This window comes from Salmo salar, chromosome 06 (assembly GCF_965601325.2).
Source record: "Salmo salar chromosome 06, fSalSal1, whole genome shotgun sequence".
Taxonomy (NCBI): domain Eukaryota; kingdom Metazoa; phylum Chordata; class Actinopteri; order Salmoniformes; family Salmonidae; genus Salmo; species Salmo salar.
The window spans coordinates 70,280,153-70,296,209 of record NC_138296.1 but is presented as its reverse complement, the minus strand read 5'-3'; the positions used below and the strand labels follow the sequence as shown (position 1 = coordinate 70,296,209).

Here is a 16,057-nt window from a genome sequence, read left to right as displayed (position 1 = left end):
TGCCAGAGCCCTGCAAAATGACCTCCAGCAGGCCACAAATGTGCATGTGTCTGTTCAAACGGTCAGAAACAGACTCCATAAGGGTGGTAGGAGGGCCCGACGTCCACAGGTGGGGGTTGTGCTTACAGCCCAACACCGTGCAGGACGTTTGGCATTTGCCAGAGAACACCAAGATTGGCAAATTTGCCACTGGCGCCCTGTGCTCTTCACAGATGAAAGCAGGTTCACACTGAGCACGTGACAGACGTGACAGAGTCTGGAGACGCCATGGAGAACGTTCTGCTGCCTGCAACATCCTCCAGCATGACCGTTTTGGCGGTGTGTCAGTCATGGTGTGGGGTGGCATTTCTTTGGGGGGCCGCACAGCCCTCCATGTGCTCGCCAGAGGTAGCCTGACTGCCATTAGGTACCGAGATGAGATCCTCAGACCCCTTATGAAACCATATGCTGGTGCGGTTGGCCCTGGGTTCCTGCTAATGCAAGACAATGCTAGACCTCATGTGGCTGGAGTGTGTCAGCAGTTCCTACAAGAGGAAGGCATTGATGCTATGGACTGGCCCGCCTGTTCCCCAGACCTGAATCCAATTGAGCACATCTGGGATATCATGTCTCGCTCCATCCACCAATGCCACGTTGCACCACTGACTGTCCAGGAGTCGGCGGATGCTCTAGTCCAGGTCTGGGAGGAGATCCCTCAGGAGACCATCCGCCACCTCATCAGGAGCATGCCCAGGCGTTGTAGGGAGGTCATACAGGCACGTGGAGGCCACATACACTACTGAGACTCATTTTGACTTGTTTTAAGGACATTACATCAAAGTTGGATCAGCCTGTAGTGTGATTTTGCACTTTTATTTTGAGTGTGACTCCAAATCCAGACCTCCATGGGTTGATAAATTGGATTTCCATTGATTATTTTTGTGTGATTTTGTTGTCGGCACATTCAACTATGTAAAGAAAAAAGTATTTAATAAGATTTTTTCTTTCATTCAGATCTAGGATGTGTTGTTTAAGTGTTCCCTTTATTTTTTTGAGCAGTATATATATTTTTTTTGTTTTTTGTTTTTAATATATTTTACTTTATTATTTTCCCCTAACCCTACCACCCTTCCCATAATTGTCACGGTCGTGATAATGGACGGACCAAGGCGCAGCGTGATTTGAGTTCCACATCCTTTTATTAAGTGAAAACTTCTCAACAAAACAATAAACAAGCAACGAAACGTGACTTACGTGGTGCAACAAGCACAAACAAACAATATCCCACAAATGCAGGTGGGAACAGGGACACCTTAAGTATGATCCCCAATTAGAGACAACGATAATCAGCTGCCTCTAATTGGGAACCATACTCAAACCCAACCCATACTCAGACTTTTCAGATCACCCAGCAGTGCTATTTGCAGAGTTAACTCCAGGTAAATGTTTTGTGTTATTCTATAAAGTATTGGTTGATGTGTACGGCTACATTTCAGATACATTTTTGTACATTTGAACAGTAGTAGGACCAATCTACCTTGTTTTATTGGAGCTCTAAAGCAATACTAGTTGTGCCACCCCGCCCCCCACATGGATTTAAAATGCCCCCTCGGGGATGTCATCCCGGAGCCAGTCCTGGAATCAACTGTATGTAAAAAAAATATATGTTTATGTTTGGTTTGGACACTTGTAATTGAATATACATGCACTAAAACAACATTGTTGCAAGTTGCTCAAGAATAAAATAATTGTTTGTGAGATTTCTGTCACTTTATTTAATTGATTATGAGATGATTGAAAAAACACACACATACAGATAACAATGTAATAAATAATTATTAACATAGGGCTAGATTCAATCCAGACCACAGAAGGTCTGTGGTACAACGCGATTGACATTTAAAGGTGAATATTTAATAAATAAACGGAACATAATACAAAACAAGAAACACTAGCAGCACACAGACATGAAACTGAAACAGAAACAATAACGCCTGGGGAAGGAACCAAAGGGAGTGACATAAATAGGCCAGGAGAGGGTCAATAAGCGCTGGTGCGTGTGAGGATGGTGACAGGTGTGCGTAATAACCAGCAGTCTGGTGACCTAAAGGCCAGAGAGGGAGTATACGTGACATTTATCGTGAATGCAGTCTCCGGCTAATCACACTGTAACTCTGAACTTCCGTGATACGGATTTAATAGAGCCCTTAGTCTCATTGAGATTAAAAATGTACTTTGCAAGAGAGACCTGGTTAAAAAAGCATAACGCAAACATTTAAAAGATAAAACAAAAAGCACAAAAACTTCAGGTTACACATTGGTTTTGGGAGGAGGGGTTCAACTATGGCTTAAAATATTGACAGCCCCTAAATCATTTTTCACCATAGATTTTACTCTAGCTTTAAAATAAATAACAATTAGGCCAGGATTCAACAAAGGTGCGTTGTCTACAAGTGCACAGCAATTGAAGTGCATTTGAAGCTAATTTCCCGCTTGAGACGATATCTGCAGTGTTTAAAATGAATGCAATCTCCTCAAATGTTGGAGAGATAGCCTTTAAAAGACACCTTGTCGCTAGGCAATGTGCTTTTCTACAACAGACTCGTCCCAAACTCGGTCCAGTGGTTTCAAGTTTGTATCCATAATGTTTGACGAGCAAAACAAACATACTTCTGCATTTCCCACTGTGTAAACTCATTGATTCTCATTGCAAATAGGCTCAGGATGACTCCTGATGAAGTTGGGTAGCTGATATTCAGAGCTTAAATAGCCAAATTGATTAGTCATAGGAATCAGAACTAATAAAGGCAATGCAACTGCCTGTTTTTTTCAAACGGTAGGCCTACCACATGGATGGGCATTCATAAAATTCCATTGTGTGCTGACATGGTAGTCTACACCCCAGTAAGCATGGACCAACGCCGACATCTTTTGGCTGTCTTTTTTGGCTGTTTTACAAACGGTAAGCCTACCACATAAATGGACCAAATCTGAACCAATCAATGTTTGGTTCAGATTTTTCTATTCTGGACCAGACTTGATTTGGCCCAAAATGATTTGGCCTATAAATTACTTATTTTCAACTTTTATTCAGAACCGAAAATTTACCTGATTTCAACATCTGGAAAATACGTATTGTATAAGTGTTTTGAACGTCATTTTTCTTCCTGGGACTTTTCTAGTTTTGCAGGGGCAACAATTTTTTTGTCTCGCCTAGGGCGGCAGAACAACCAGGATCGGGCCTGGTCTACAGCACCCCTCTGATTGAATCCCGGCCTTATTGTTTATTACAATAATTTGATTTACACATTTAATCTACAGTCATAATGCAAGTACAGGACAACTCAATTAATAAATCATATTAACGAAATGTCATTGACCAAATTAGCAGTAATATTATGACATCTCTTCTGACGTCAAAGTATGCTACAGTACTGTTTGTAGAAAATAGGAATAAAAATATTTCCAGGAAATCACAAAGATGTGTTTAGCAATTGATTCATGTGTATGAGTTTAGTTATTAATATGAAACGTAATATGTTATTGACATAATATAATTAAATCATGATAAGACCTGCCTAAACACCACCTAAACCCCACCCATCCCTGTCTTTGAGGAACCAACCAGGTGGATGTTTCCCTCTGGGTGAGAGTAGTGGCAGATGGGTGGGTTGGTCCTGATCCAGTATATAGCTTGATCCAGTATATAGCTAGTTCTCTGAGGTAGAAAACATATGATGAGTACAGTGTTCTTCAATCCCCAATCCTGCAGACCCTTAAGGTGTGCAGGCTTTTATTACAGCCCAGTACTAACACGTCTGATTTAACTTATAAGGGCTTGAAGAGTAAAACATTGTGTAATAGTTAAATGTTAATTGCATTTATTAAATTACATGTGTTTGTCAGCTGCAGATGTGTTTGTCCTTTATCAAGACTGTACAAACCTTGATGTTCATCACTTATTTGAAGGGGACTTTCATATTCTCACTTTTCTCTTTGGGAGTAGGTGCCTGGTAAGAGAGGTGATCTGAGCTTTCAGTAACGCTTGCATTAAGTTGCTTTTCTGTGTAGTAACACTGTTCGTTCTATAATAACGCCATTGTATTAAACTGTTGGTATATTGTACTTTAATTGGCTTTGCATTCTAATTACAAAGGAATGGAGCCGAGAGTTTTTTGTTATTACACACTCCATATTCCATTTGTGTATAACAAAAGCCATTCAGTTCCATTACTATTACAGAGAAATTGCCATAGTACTATGTGATTACAATGTCGTAACTAGCATAATTATAGGAACAGGTATAAGAGCAACTTAAAGAAAATGTAAACACATGTTCCTTCTCTATAAATGAATGGGAAGACAACAAAGCAACTATAAGAGCAGAACTCACCCCAGCCAAGATTACTTTCAACACTTCGTCTCGCACCTGGTATTAACATGACAAAAAGCAGTAGTGGTAGTACACAGTTCACTGTTGAAACACACTATTAAAATATATTAAATCACATAAGATCCCTAATGATTGACAAATACCTTTTTCTCTGCAAAACATCCAGTCAGTAAAATGAAGAAGCCCTGACAAAAATTTGACACAATAAATACAATGGTTAAAATTGATTTCAGCTCCTTTCACCCAATAGTTTCAGACAAGAATATTTGTCATGGAAAATGGATGAAAAAGTACCTGTAAGGAGTTTATGATGGTGAAAGCATAATGCTTCACAACATCCATTATTTGGTTGAAGTCAATGAGCACAAAGAATCCGAAAACCCATGTTATCCCAAAGACTGGTGTTAAAAAGACCACCACTTTCAGGATGCTTTTGGCTGCCTCTTTCTCGTCGGCTTTACTCCCATCAGAGACATTGGACTTTAGGAGCGTCATGATGACAACACACATGGAGAACAGATTCATCAAAACAATCGTCCCGACGGGCAGAAGAAATGCGTGAATGGACCCTTTCAGAAGTCCATCGTAAATGAGCCAGCAGGTTGTTGTGTTGTGGTAGGGGTTTCCTGTGTATTTGTAGTACACATAGCTAGCTGCCACGATCACTGTGGGACAGACGTAGCCGAGGACGGTGGACAAGAGCAGATACACCCTCTTCCTCAGCGGGTGGAAGACGAAGATGAGCTGGTGTAGTAGCATGATGCTGAGGCATAGCATCCAGCAGAACATAGCCAGAAAGAAGAAATGCTTGGTCACGGTCAGGACGAGGCACCAGGTCGCAGAGATGCTGGGGAAGGAGGAGGCCACGAAACTGCAGTCAGCCAATAAAAGGCATAGAGAGATGTTGACCAGGGCTGTGTGGCGGAAGTGTGAGAGGTTGGACTTCACAACGGCCGACCACACCAGCGCCTCGATGAAGAGGAAGACAATAAGGGAGCAGATGGACACGCCCAGGCCTACGTAGGTAATCTCATCCAGAAAGGGCAGGTTCACCGGGGTCTTGGACATGAGCACTGAGAAGGAGGTCAGGTGGGTGCACTCGCAGTAGCTTCTATTGTTGACCATTTCCTTCCACTTGCAGCCTTCTTCAGACCATTCCTTCAACGTGGTGTTCCAGAACACACAGAGGATTTTAGAGTCTCGAGACATTGACTGGTTGATGGGAAAGTTCAATTTGATGTCTATTTTGGAGTCGTTACTGTTTTGCAGTGTGGCTGACACCACAATGCTAGGGAACTCACTGTCTGGGAATTTTGAATTGTTTAATTTGTCAGCCAGGTTTTTTACTCCCACAGTTTTTACTATTCCTGAGGACTGGGCCAATTTGACCTCCACGCCAAACACAGTTCGATTGCAAGATGAGTTGTTTTGAGCTCGGCAGAGTTTGAATTGTAGATTTGGGGTGTCATTTCCGTTACTGGTATTCATTTTGATGTTCTTCACTAGACCCTCGACAGACTTGAGGTATTTTGAAGACATTCCATATTCAATGGTTTTGTTGACTGCCTTCCATGGGTTATTCATCATGTTGCTTGCTGCACCAAGAAAAACCTGTGAATTGTATTTTACAAATGAATGCTTCTGTATGAGATATATTGTACACAGCAGTATAACTCTTGACTGGGGTATGTGCAAGTCACCCAATATTTGGCAACAGTTTAAAGGTGCAATCAGCAGTTCAAACAATAACAAAGTGCAACTGTTTTGGTCAATATCTCAGGGATGGAGCTGGAGGAATGTAACCACTCTCAAATTCAAAGAGGGAGCTATGGATGCAAAGACTGAAATGATAGTTTTAACCATTCTCCAGATGTATAGTGTATGTTTACAATTACATTGTTTACAAACATTGGAGTAAACAAGCTTATATTTTGGGTTATGAAGAGGGGAAGACAGTTGAAGTTACATAAGCATTTATAAGTTATATTTTTCTAGAATCAATGGCTATATATCATTACTATATCATGACTTTAGTCAAATGGACGTATCAACTGCAGATTGCTCCTATAAAGAGTAATCTATCTAAAATAAAAAACAGAATGGCTCACATCTAAAACAGACTCATCCAGGGTGATAGTTTCTGATGCTTCAGACATGACATCCAGAACACTGATGGAGGCATTCAAATCAGCAACTGAGCTGTTCATGTCAGCAACTGTGTTGTTCTTCAACCCAGAAAATATTTCACGAGCAACGTCCTGTGTGGCCCCAAGTCCCTCTCTAAAGTTCTGGAATGGTACAACACACATGGAGTAGTAATTTTCTTTGCAATACCAACACATTCTACCGGCCTAAAACATTTTAATGATAGTCACATTATTCAAGTGGCTGGATATGTAGTTGAAGAATGTGATTCATCACCACCCCGTGAGTAATGTTGTCATATTACTGTAATGCAGGAATGCAAGCTCTTTCACTCAAAACATAGGCATTCACCAAAACACTACCAATGTTCCATATCAACTTTAAAGTGTGAGAGTTATATGAGTGCAGGAGGTTTAAGGCCATACTCACTGCTGCTGAGATGAGAATTTTATTAAGTTCCTCATTGACACAGTTATCCAGCACATCCATCCATGCAGGCCCCTTGCATGTCCTCTCGTTATACCCCACTCTCCTCGGCTCACATTGTCGGATGACAATAGTGTCACCTTTTGGGGTTTTTGGCCAAAGATAGTCTTCTAAACAAGCCATCTCCTTTTCCTTAGCTGATAAAAACAAGCGTTGGTCAGTGAGGAGTATTAATAAGAACTAAACATCCACTTCATTTTTGTACATTTTGTATAAATAAACCATAGAAGTTTATTACTGTCACTCAAATGTGTTTTTTAAGTGAATTGTTGAAGTGGTGTTATGTCCAAAATGGATGAAGAGGATTAAGCAAATTCATTGAAAGGACTCATACAACCTAAACATACCATATATCACTGGTATAGTTATGCTTGCACTTTCAGTCTCGTTCACCTGGTTTGTAAATTTGACTGTGAAAACATGCGGTAATGTTGATTGCTCGCAATTTATCTTTGGAGTTATGCTGTAGCTGGTCCCCGCTGGCAAGACGAGAAAAGAATGTTGACATTTTTCTCAAGTTAACGGCAACTTTATACATTTTGAGCACAAAGAGAAATAAGGTGATACATAGTTCAAGACACAGTTCATAAAGAGTACCTGTGATTGGATTTGGGGGTTCCATTTTAGCTTGGTATGACCAAGTAACATTGTACATCTCCGTGCTGTTCTCGATGGTTGCATTGACCATCACACTTTGAGGGCTTGTACCTTGGCATTCTACAGTCAGTGGGGTACTCGTCATGGTGATCTGATCTGGTAGCAGGGCTACCTTCAACTCTGCAGAGGCTGCGTGCACAATGGATCCTTTGGAAAATCCACACTTATAAATTCCTTTAGAAGCAATAAAAAAGCAATAAACAGGATCATATCAGTAGGTCTATTTCAGCATCGAACAAATCAGATGCACTGTTTACAATAACCACATAAACAGGAAATATAATCCTACTTCCTCGATTTATATTGGCAAGCATCATAGGTCTCTCAGACACACCTGCCCAGTTCCCTGACAACTTTTTAATTTGGACTGTGGTACAGTTAGGTGATGCCTCTGGGAAGGTGACGGTTATGCTGGTTCCAGTGTTCAGAACAAATGTCTCACTTCCCTTTATCAAGTTCCAGTTCCAAGAGCCATCTGTTTCATCAAATGTTGTTTCTTTAAATGTGCAACTCAGTGTCGGTGTTGAGCGGTATGGCACTTGGTTCATTGGATACGTAATGCTTACAAATCCTGTGGAAAAGTAGAGACATACAATATCAATACAATAAATAATACAATAGATCTTTACACGTTTCACATAATCATTACCAACATAACATAATCAATTTCATACCATAATTCTTGCTACATTTCTTAATATCATACTTTCTTTGCACTTGTTTGTATGGTCCATAGGTTATCATAGAACCAAAAGCTTTGCAACTCTGAAACTGCATCTGATTGGAGTGTGCAGAGACTCCATTTTCACTATAGTATTTTCTCCTGTGCCTTATCTGAGCCTAATGTGGCAGATCTCCTCGTGGTCTTAATATCACTATGTGAAAGGACTGTACATTTACCTGATGTTTCAACAGATATTTTGGCAGAGGAGCCTACAGTAGCTTCCAGGTCAGCTGTTATTTTTGTAAGTTTTTTAGTCAGAAATATGACACTGAGATCCACTTCGAAATCAACAATGTGGCCATCACCCCTTATGTGTCAATATTGAGTTGCCAATGGGTGAAAGGGAGACAAAAACAAAAATTGATGTTGCATCTTTGGGGAGAAAAAGAAGCACTCTGCCAAATATTAAGGAATGAATATATCCCATAATAAATGTTGAATGTATTACCTAGGTCCAGATACATTAAGGCCCTCAAACCCATTTAATTTTTGAAAACCCGCTGTGAGCTGAGAGAAAAAGGAATTGTGTTAATCAATATTAAATATAATGTATCACTTGTTCAGGTTATAAGAAATGTATATACATTTCTTTAAGTCATTATACATTTTATTAATTTAATCTAAACCAAATTATACTATTTCATCAGATTTTAATTCCCTAAATATAAAAATGAAAATGTACCTGTTGTTTGATAGTATTAGTTTCACTAAATACTTTTTCCACAGTGACTGTTCCATTAAAGGAAACTATGTAAACAAAAACAAAACATTAGAATTGTGACAGTCTAACAATATAAAAACAACATTAATAATAGCAGTGGATGACAATTATTAGTAGAAATAACAGCAACAATTATACAATGAATAATTAATAATGATCAATATTTGTTAATAGTATTATCTATCCTATTGATCATATCAAATAATGGTAGTAAAAATAACAGTGTCAACAATAATACCTTTCACTTTGGGAATACAGAAGGCCGGCAAGTAAGAAATATTTGCATTACAATATGAGTCATTGCAACACTGGAACTCGTCACACACTGCGTTGCTCCAGATGTACTTTGTCGAACAGTTACATGTAGAATTATCCCCAACAATTTCACATTCTACACAGAAACACACATTATCAATCAACAACAATCAGACTACGGATGAAAAAACACTGATAGAGGAACATTTCTCTATGAAACCATATTTGGTAGAAATAATGATACTGTACCCGCTGTTAGTTCAAGCAGTTCAATAGTCATACTCCCATTATCTGTAGTTATTTCCTTGATCGATGATAGAATACCAGAGATGTCCAATGTAACATTGCTCTCTACCATGAACTCAGCCATGTAGGTATCTAAAACAATCAGTGACATAAAGGAACCATTTTTATTTTAGGCAAATGTGCAAGAGAGCCTTTTCGGCTCTTCAAGAGTGTATCTGCTTGTGTGAGAGAGTTAGTAAATGAACTTGTCCTCATGTGGCCCTTTTCTAGTTCTCGTCATATAGAGTAGCCTGCCTGGTTTGTTATGTATTCAGACATAAATCTACAGATCAAATAACTCACCCACTGCTAAAGCCTGTGTAAATGAAGAGAGAGAGACACGTTAGATTTCATCTTCAAAGGGTCAATAACTACATATGTCCACTAGAATTAATCTGTGAGATAAGATACATTCATTAGGTTACCTCCATATCTGTTGTTTTTATTGGTGCTTACCTTTACTTAGTTTACTTGACTAACATCCATGGCTACTGTGTAAATTGTCCAACTGGCTCAAGAGTCAATTGGAGGTGTACCTGAGGATGTATTTCAAGGCCTACCTTCAAACTCAGTGCCTCTTTGCTTGACATCATGGGAAAATCTAAAGAAATCAACCAAGACCTCAGAAAAAAATGGTAGACCTCCACAAGTCTGGTTCATCCTTGGGAGAAATTTCCAAACGCCTGAAGGTACCACGTTCATCTGTACAAACAATAGTACGCAAGTATAAACACCATGGGACCACACAGCCGTCATACCGCTCAGTACTTTGGTTCGAAAGTGCAAATCAATCCCAGAACAACAGCAAAGGACCTTGTAAAGATGCTGGAGGAAACAGGTACAAAAGTATCTATATCCACAGTAAAACAAGTCCTATATCGACATAACCTGAAAGGCCGCTCAGCAAGGAAGAAGCCACTGCTCCAAAACCGGCAAAAAGCCAGACTACAGTTTGCAACTGCACATGGGGACAAAGATCGCACTTTTTGGAGAAATGTCCTCTGGTCTGATGTAACAAAAATAGAACTGTTTGGCCATAATGACCATCGTTATGTTTGGAGGAAAAAGGGGGAGGCTTGCAAGCTGAAGAACACCATCCCAACCGTGAAGCACGGAGGTGGCAGCATCATGTTGTGGGGGTGCTTTGCTGCAGGAGGGACTGCTGCAATTCACAAAATAGATGGCATCATGAGGTAGGAAAATTATGTGGATATATTGAAGCAACATCTCAAGACATCAGTCAGGAAGTTAAAGCTTGGTCACAAATGGGTCTCCCAAATGGACAGTGACCCCAAGCATACTTCCAAAGTTGTGGCAAAATGGCTTAAGGACAACAAAGTCAAAGTATTGGAGTGGCCATCACAAAGCCCTGACCTCAATCCTATAGAAGATTTGTGGGCAGAACTGAAAAAGCGTGTGCGAGCAAGGAGGCCTACAAACCCGACTCAGTTGCACCAGCTCTGTTAGGAGGAATGGGCCAAAATACACCCAACTTATTGTGGGAAGGTTGTGGAAGGCTACCTGAAACGTTTGACCCAAGTTAAACAATTTAAAGGCAATGCTACCAAATACTAATTGAGTGTATGTAACCTTCTGATCCACTGGGAATGTGATGAAAGAAGTAAAAGCTGAAATAAATCATTCTCTCTACTATTATTCTGACATTTCACATTCTTAAAATAAAGTGGTGATCCTCACTGACCTAAGACAGGGAATTCTTACTAGAATTAAATGTCAGGAATTGTGAAAAACTGAGTTTAAATGTATTTGGCTAAGGTGTATGTAAACTTCCGACTTCAACTGTACTGCTTACCTGGTGGTAGAGGAATACCACGCCGCAGTAAAGTATTACCGCTCTGGCCCACATCGTTTGTCTGATGGAAGCAAAGAAAATGTACACTGCTTCAACAATTTGGACACATTAATGAATTAAAACATACATTTTCATGACAGACAATAGTGATACTGTAGTGATACCCCATTTGTGTTCTTATTATCGACCTTACTGTTGTATTTTTGTCTCATTTGAGTCCTTGCTACTTGTTGATTTTATTATTCTATTCAGATTTTATTGCCCATTTCTGGGTGGTTTATTTTCTTTTATGTTTCACTCTGAGGTAGATACTGTTGGAAAGAATATAGGTCATGACCATTATTAACTAGCCTTTTATCTCCTGAGCTCCTTTTCCTTAAGTATACAAAGTCCAAAATTAGCTAGTCAAACTTTCTTTTACATTACTTTGCATTCCCCCATAATACAGACAAAGCAGGTGGTGAGCTTGTCCTGTTGACCTGCTTATGACGCAATGAATAACCCTTGTCAATCAACCTCTGCTCATTAAACAAAACATAGAACAATCCACTCACTATGTACACTGTATGTCCTCTCAATTATTTACATGGCCATATAAACAAAAAGCCATTATTTTATTAAACTACACTGCCACAGCACATGTATTTGCTCGTGTTTATTAATTAAAGAAGACCATCAACATTTTACTTGAGGTTATTTTTCGGTTTTTAAACAACTAAATGACCGACATCAGTTCACTTACTTGAATTCCATTTTGTTCTTGTTTTCTGTGAGCTCCATGTGGAGTTTCTGTAGAGATAAATCAGATGATTCCTGAACTGTGCGATGTAGTAGGGAGTTGTGCATAGTTTAATGCAGAAAACCAGGTAATTAACTACAAAGACCATAATTTATTGCACGCCTGCTTAAACTTGTTCATCAGTTGATTGGCGAGCCTGAAAATACATGATCTAAGTGATTCATAGCTGGTATTCAGAGTCATAAAAGTGTACCTTATTTGCTTTGAAGAACTACTAAAATAGTGATTTTGTCAGATAGCATAGGCAGTAGCTCTGTCACGTCCTGACCATAGAGAGCCTTTTTATTCTCTATTTTGGTTAGGTTGGGGTGTGACTAGGGTGGGTAATCTAGGTTATTTATTTCTATGTTGGCCTGGTATGGTTCCCAATCAGAGGCAGCTGTTTTTTGTTGCCTCTGATTGGGGATCATATTTAGGCAGCCATTTCCCCACTGGTTTTTGTGGGATCTTGTTTTGAGTTAGTGCATGTAGCACCTCTGATGTCACGGTTCGTTGTTTGTTTCTTTTTGTTTGGAAGTTTCGCTTCAAGAAATATGTGGAACTTTAATCACGCTGCGCCTTGGTCCGTCTCTCCACACGATCGTGACAGAAGATCCCACCAAACCAGGACCAAGCAGCGTGCCCAGGAGGAGAAGGTATCCTGGGCTTGGGAGGAGATCAAGGAGGAGAAAATAACCTGGACATGGGAAGAAATCATCGAGGGACACGAAAGCCTTCCTTGGAAGTAGACGCAAGGAGATAAGGGAGGTCAGCAATGACGCCGGGGTTCGCGGCCACAATGAAAGCCCAAAAGACAGCCCCAAAAATGTTCTGGGGGGGGCACACGGGGTGGTCGGCGGAGCCGAGGAGTGAACCAGAACCAGTCTGGGAGAAGTTGGAGAAATTGGAGGAGAGTGAACGGAGAGAGTCAGAGACCGTCAGTGAGTTGATGGAGAAATTGGAGGAGAGAGAAAGGAGATAGTTGTTGTGTTGGTGTATGATGCACGACATTCGCCCTAAGGAGCGTGTTATCAGTTTGATGCCACCTGAGTCAGCTCTCCGTACTCGTCCTGAGGAGCGTGCTATCAGTCTGGTAAAATCTGTGCCGGTTCTACGCACCAGGTCTCCAGTGCACCTCCACAGCCCAGTACGTCCAGTGCCAGCTCCCCGCACTCGCCGTGCGAAGTGTGTCATCGTTCTGGTACAATTTGTGCCGGCTCTACGCACCAGGTCTCCAGTGCCCCTCCACAGCCCAGTACGTCCTGTGCCAGCTCCTCGCACTCACCCTGAAGAGCATGTCACCAGTCCGGTGCAACCTGTGCCGGTCCCACACATCAGGCCTCCAGTGCACCTCCCAGTCCGGTATGTCCTGTGCCTGCTCCCCGCACCCTTCCTGAAGTGCGTGTCACCAGTCCGGTGCCCCCTGCACCGGCTCCATGCACCAGGCCTCCAGTGCACTTCCCCAGTCCAATACGTCTTGTGCCTGCTCCACAAACTCGTCCTGAAGTGCGTGTCACCAGTCCGGTGCCCCCTGCACCGGCTCCACGCACTAGGCCTCCAGTGCGCATTCACAGTCCAGAGCTTCCGGCGATGGTCCCCAGTCCAGAGCTTCCGGCGACGGTCCCCAGTCCAGAGCTTCTGGCGACGGTCCCCAGTCCGGAACCTCCTGCGACGGTCCACGGTCCGGAGCTTCCAGGCAAGGTGTCCAGTCCAGCTCCAGGGCAGGAGCTTTCCTCCGCGCCGGTGTTCAGTCCCGCTCCATGGTGGGAGCCTTCCTCTGCGCCGATGCCCAGTCCAGGCATGGTGTTCAGTCCTGCTCCATGGCCGGTGCCCTCCTTTGCGCTGGTGCCCAGTCCAAGCACGGCGTCCAACCCAGCTTCATGGCCGGAGCCTTCCTCTGCGCCGGTGCCCAGTCCAGGCATGGCATTCAGCCCGGCGCCATGGCCCGATCCGGGGTCTGGGCGGGGGTTACGACCTGCACCAGAGCCGCCACCAACGCAAGATTCCCACCTGGACCCTCCCATTTAGAGTTAGGTTTTGCGGCCGGGGGGGGGGGGGGGGGGTAGTGTCACGCCCTGACCATAGAGTGCCTTTTTATTCTCTATTTCGGTTAGGTCGGGGTGTGACTAGGGTGGGTAATCTAGGTTGTTTATTTTGGGATCTTGTTTTGAGTTAGTGCATGTAGCACCTCTGATGTCACGGTTCATTGTTTGTTTCTTTTTGGAAGTTTCGCTTGAATAAATATGTGGAACTTTAATCACGCTGCGCCTTGGTCCGTCTCTCCACACGATCGTGAAAAGCTCTATAGAGATGAGATGATGACTTGGAATGAAATAATAAAGTCATCAAATAAAACAAATATTTTATTAAAGTAATGTGATTAAATGATGGTTAATTAGTGATAAGCAGCAATGGGCAGTCACTACCATCATGTGGCTTTTATTAATTGTTTTATTCAGTGTTACAGCATTTAACCCGCATAGTGCATTTAATGTCTAATCGAAACTGAAATCGAAAACCGTGTTTTTTTTGTAATAATCAAACCGAAACTGAACAGACCCCAAAAAGCAGTAATAGCTCAGCACACCTAGAGTCAGCTGGGTCACCATGTTGATACTAAATCCAGTAATTACAAAACATCATGGTCCGTTAAGAGGTTGTTTTTGTATCACAACACATTAAAAACAAAATATGCTTAGTTATTCATTAATTTATGGTCTCTCAATATGACATTAATTTGAGCATTAATGAGATGGTACACCAGGTTAGTGTGAGTGGAACAGAAGACTACACAGAAGCAGCCTATATACACTTGACGGTTGAAGTCACCTGGACTCTCAATATGACATTAATTTGAGGATTAATGAGATGGTACACCAGGTCTGGGGTTACATTGCCCCAAACCTTTTTATTTTCTGTCTATTGAAGTTCACTTTATTTGAAAAGACAGTGAGCAAAAATGAACCGGAGAGTCTCAATTGAAAGTACTTTTTAATCCAGAAGTAGGGTAATCTGGGCCTGGGAAATCTAGCCTAACTAATTATTAGACTACTTAAAATGTTACCAAATAAAAATGGGTCACAATATTCATGTAATAAGATGTTGAAAATGTATTTTCAAACCACAACTTGGCATACATTTGAATAAGAATATATAGGGCAACCCCCAAGTATTAGGCAGTATGAACCATTTGTAAATGCAGTGCATAGAAATTATGAAAGATAATAGCTTTTCAGTAAGAGGAGATACTGACCTTTCCTCAAGAAATCTGCTCTTAAACCTGGGTTTGACCTGTGAAACTAGTGATCAAAAATTGGGATGCAGTTTGTAATCCATGTCTACCAGGAGACCATCGGGGTAGGCTGAATGCTCACAGTGAACAGGCTGCGTCTGCCTAAAGGAAATGGGAAAATGCTTGAAAGCAGCACGACGGAGGCGGCATATGACAAAGAGTAGCTACTTTGAAAAAGTGATCTATTCCATTTGCATGGCGGGTATCTCCCTATGCCATCTGGACTGGTCAACATGGGCCTTCAGCTTTCCATCCGCATTTGGCTACCAAATACAGCTTTCACCTTGAGGAGGTTACAGCCTGTCACAACAGGAAATGTTGTCTGGACATGTCATCCCTATACATTTAATTATTTTACATTCAATTGAGGAAAGACAGATGGAGCCGTTAGTGCCCCAATGTGTTTGGTTATTTTGTTGCAAGTATATACCTTCTAGGCATTACAGAACACAGTGCTTGATGAGGCATAACTGTAAGCCTAGCGTGCCACACACATTGAGAAACAGTGACCTCGTAACTACTTCAATAC

General features: G+C 41.5%; 1 protein-coding gene across 1 annotated transcript; it reads right to left on the bottom strand.

The window, feature by feature from the left end:
- Nucleotides 1–1,613: 1,613 nt before the first annotated feature.
- LOC106607877 (adhesion G-protein coupled receptor F3-like) lies at nucleotides 1,614–15,731 on the bottom strand. Its single transcript, XM_082976930.1, has 17 exons — nucleotides 15,490–15,731; nucleotides 12,201–12,247; nucleotides 9,610–11,519; nucleotides 9,344–9,496; nucleotides 9,067–9,131; nucleotides 8,833–8,891; nucleotides 8,561–8,691; nucleotides 7,995–8,231; nucleotides 7,601–7,834; nucleotides 7,351–7,482; nucleotides 6,947–7,140; nucleotides 6,481–6,660; nucleotides 4,667–5,983; nucleotides 4,516–4,557; nucleotides 4,373–4,408; nucleotides 3,924–3,989; nucleotides 1,614–3,697 (listed from the first exon to the last, which is right to left on the bottom strand). Exons 3-16 carry the CDS (start codon nucleotides 9,755–9,757, stop codon nucleotides 3,939–3,941), a joined length of 2,979 nt encoding a protein of 992 aa, XP_082833056.1. The 5' UTR covers nucleotides 9,758–11,519; nucleotides 12,201–12,247; nucleotides 15,490–15,731; the 3' UTR covers nucleotides 1,614–3,697; nucleotides 3,924–3,938.
- Between the last annotated feature and the right edge of the window lie 326 nt (nucleotides 15,732–16,057).

Coding starts and splice junctions, on each gene's coding strand:
- LOC106607877 (XM_082976930.1), bottom strand. CDS start 9,757: ATGTCACTGATTGTTTTAGATACCTACATGGCTGAGTTCATGGTAGAG. Junction 7,141..7,350: donor AACTATACCAGTGATATATG/GTATGTTTAGGT, acceptor TGTTTTTATCAG/CTAAGGAAAAGGAGATGGCT. Junction 5,984..6,480: donor TGGATGAGTCTGTTTTAGAT/GTGAGCCATTCT, acceptor TACAATTCACAG/GTTTTTCTTGGTGCAGCAAG.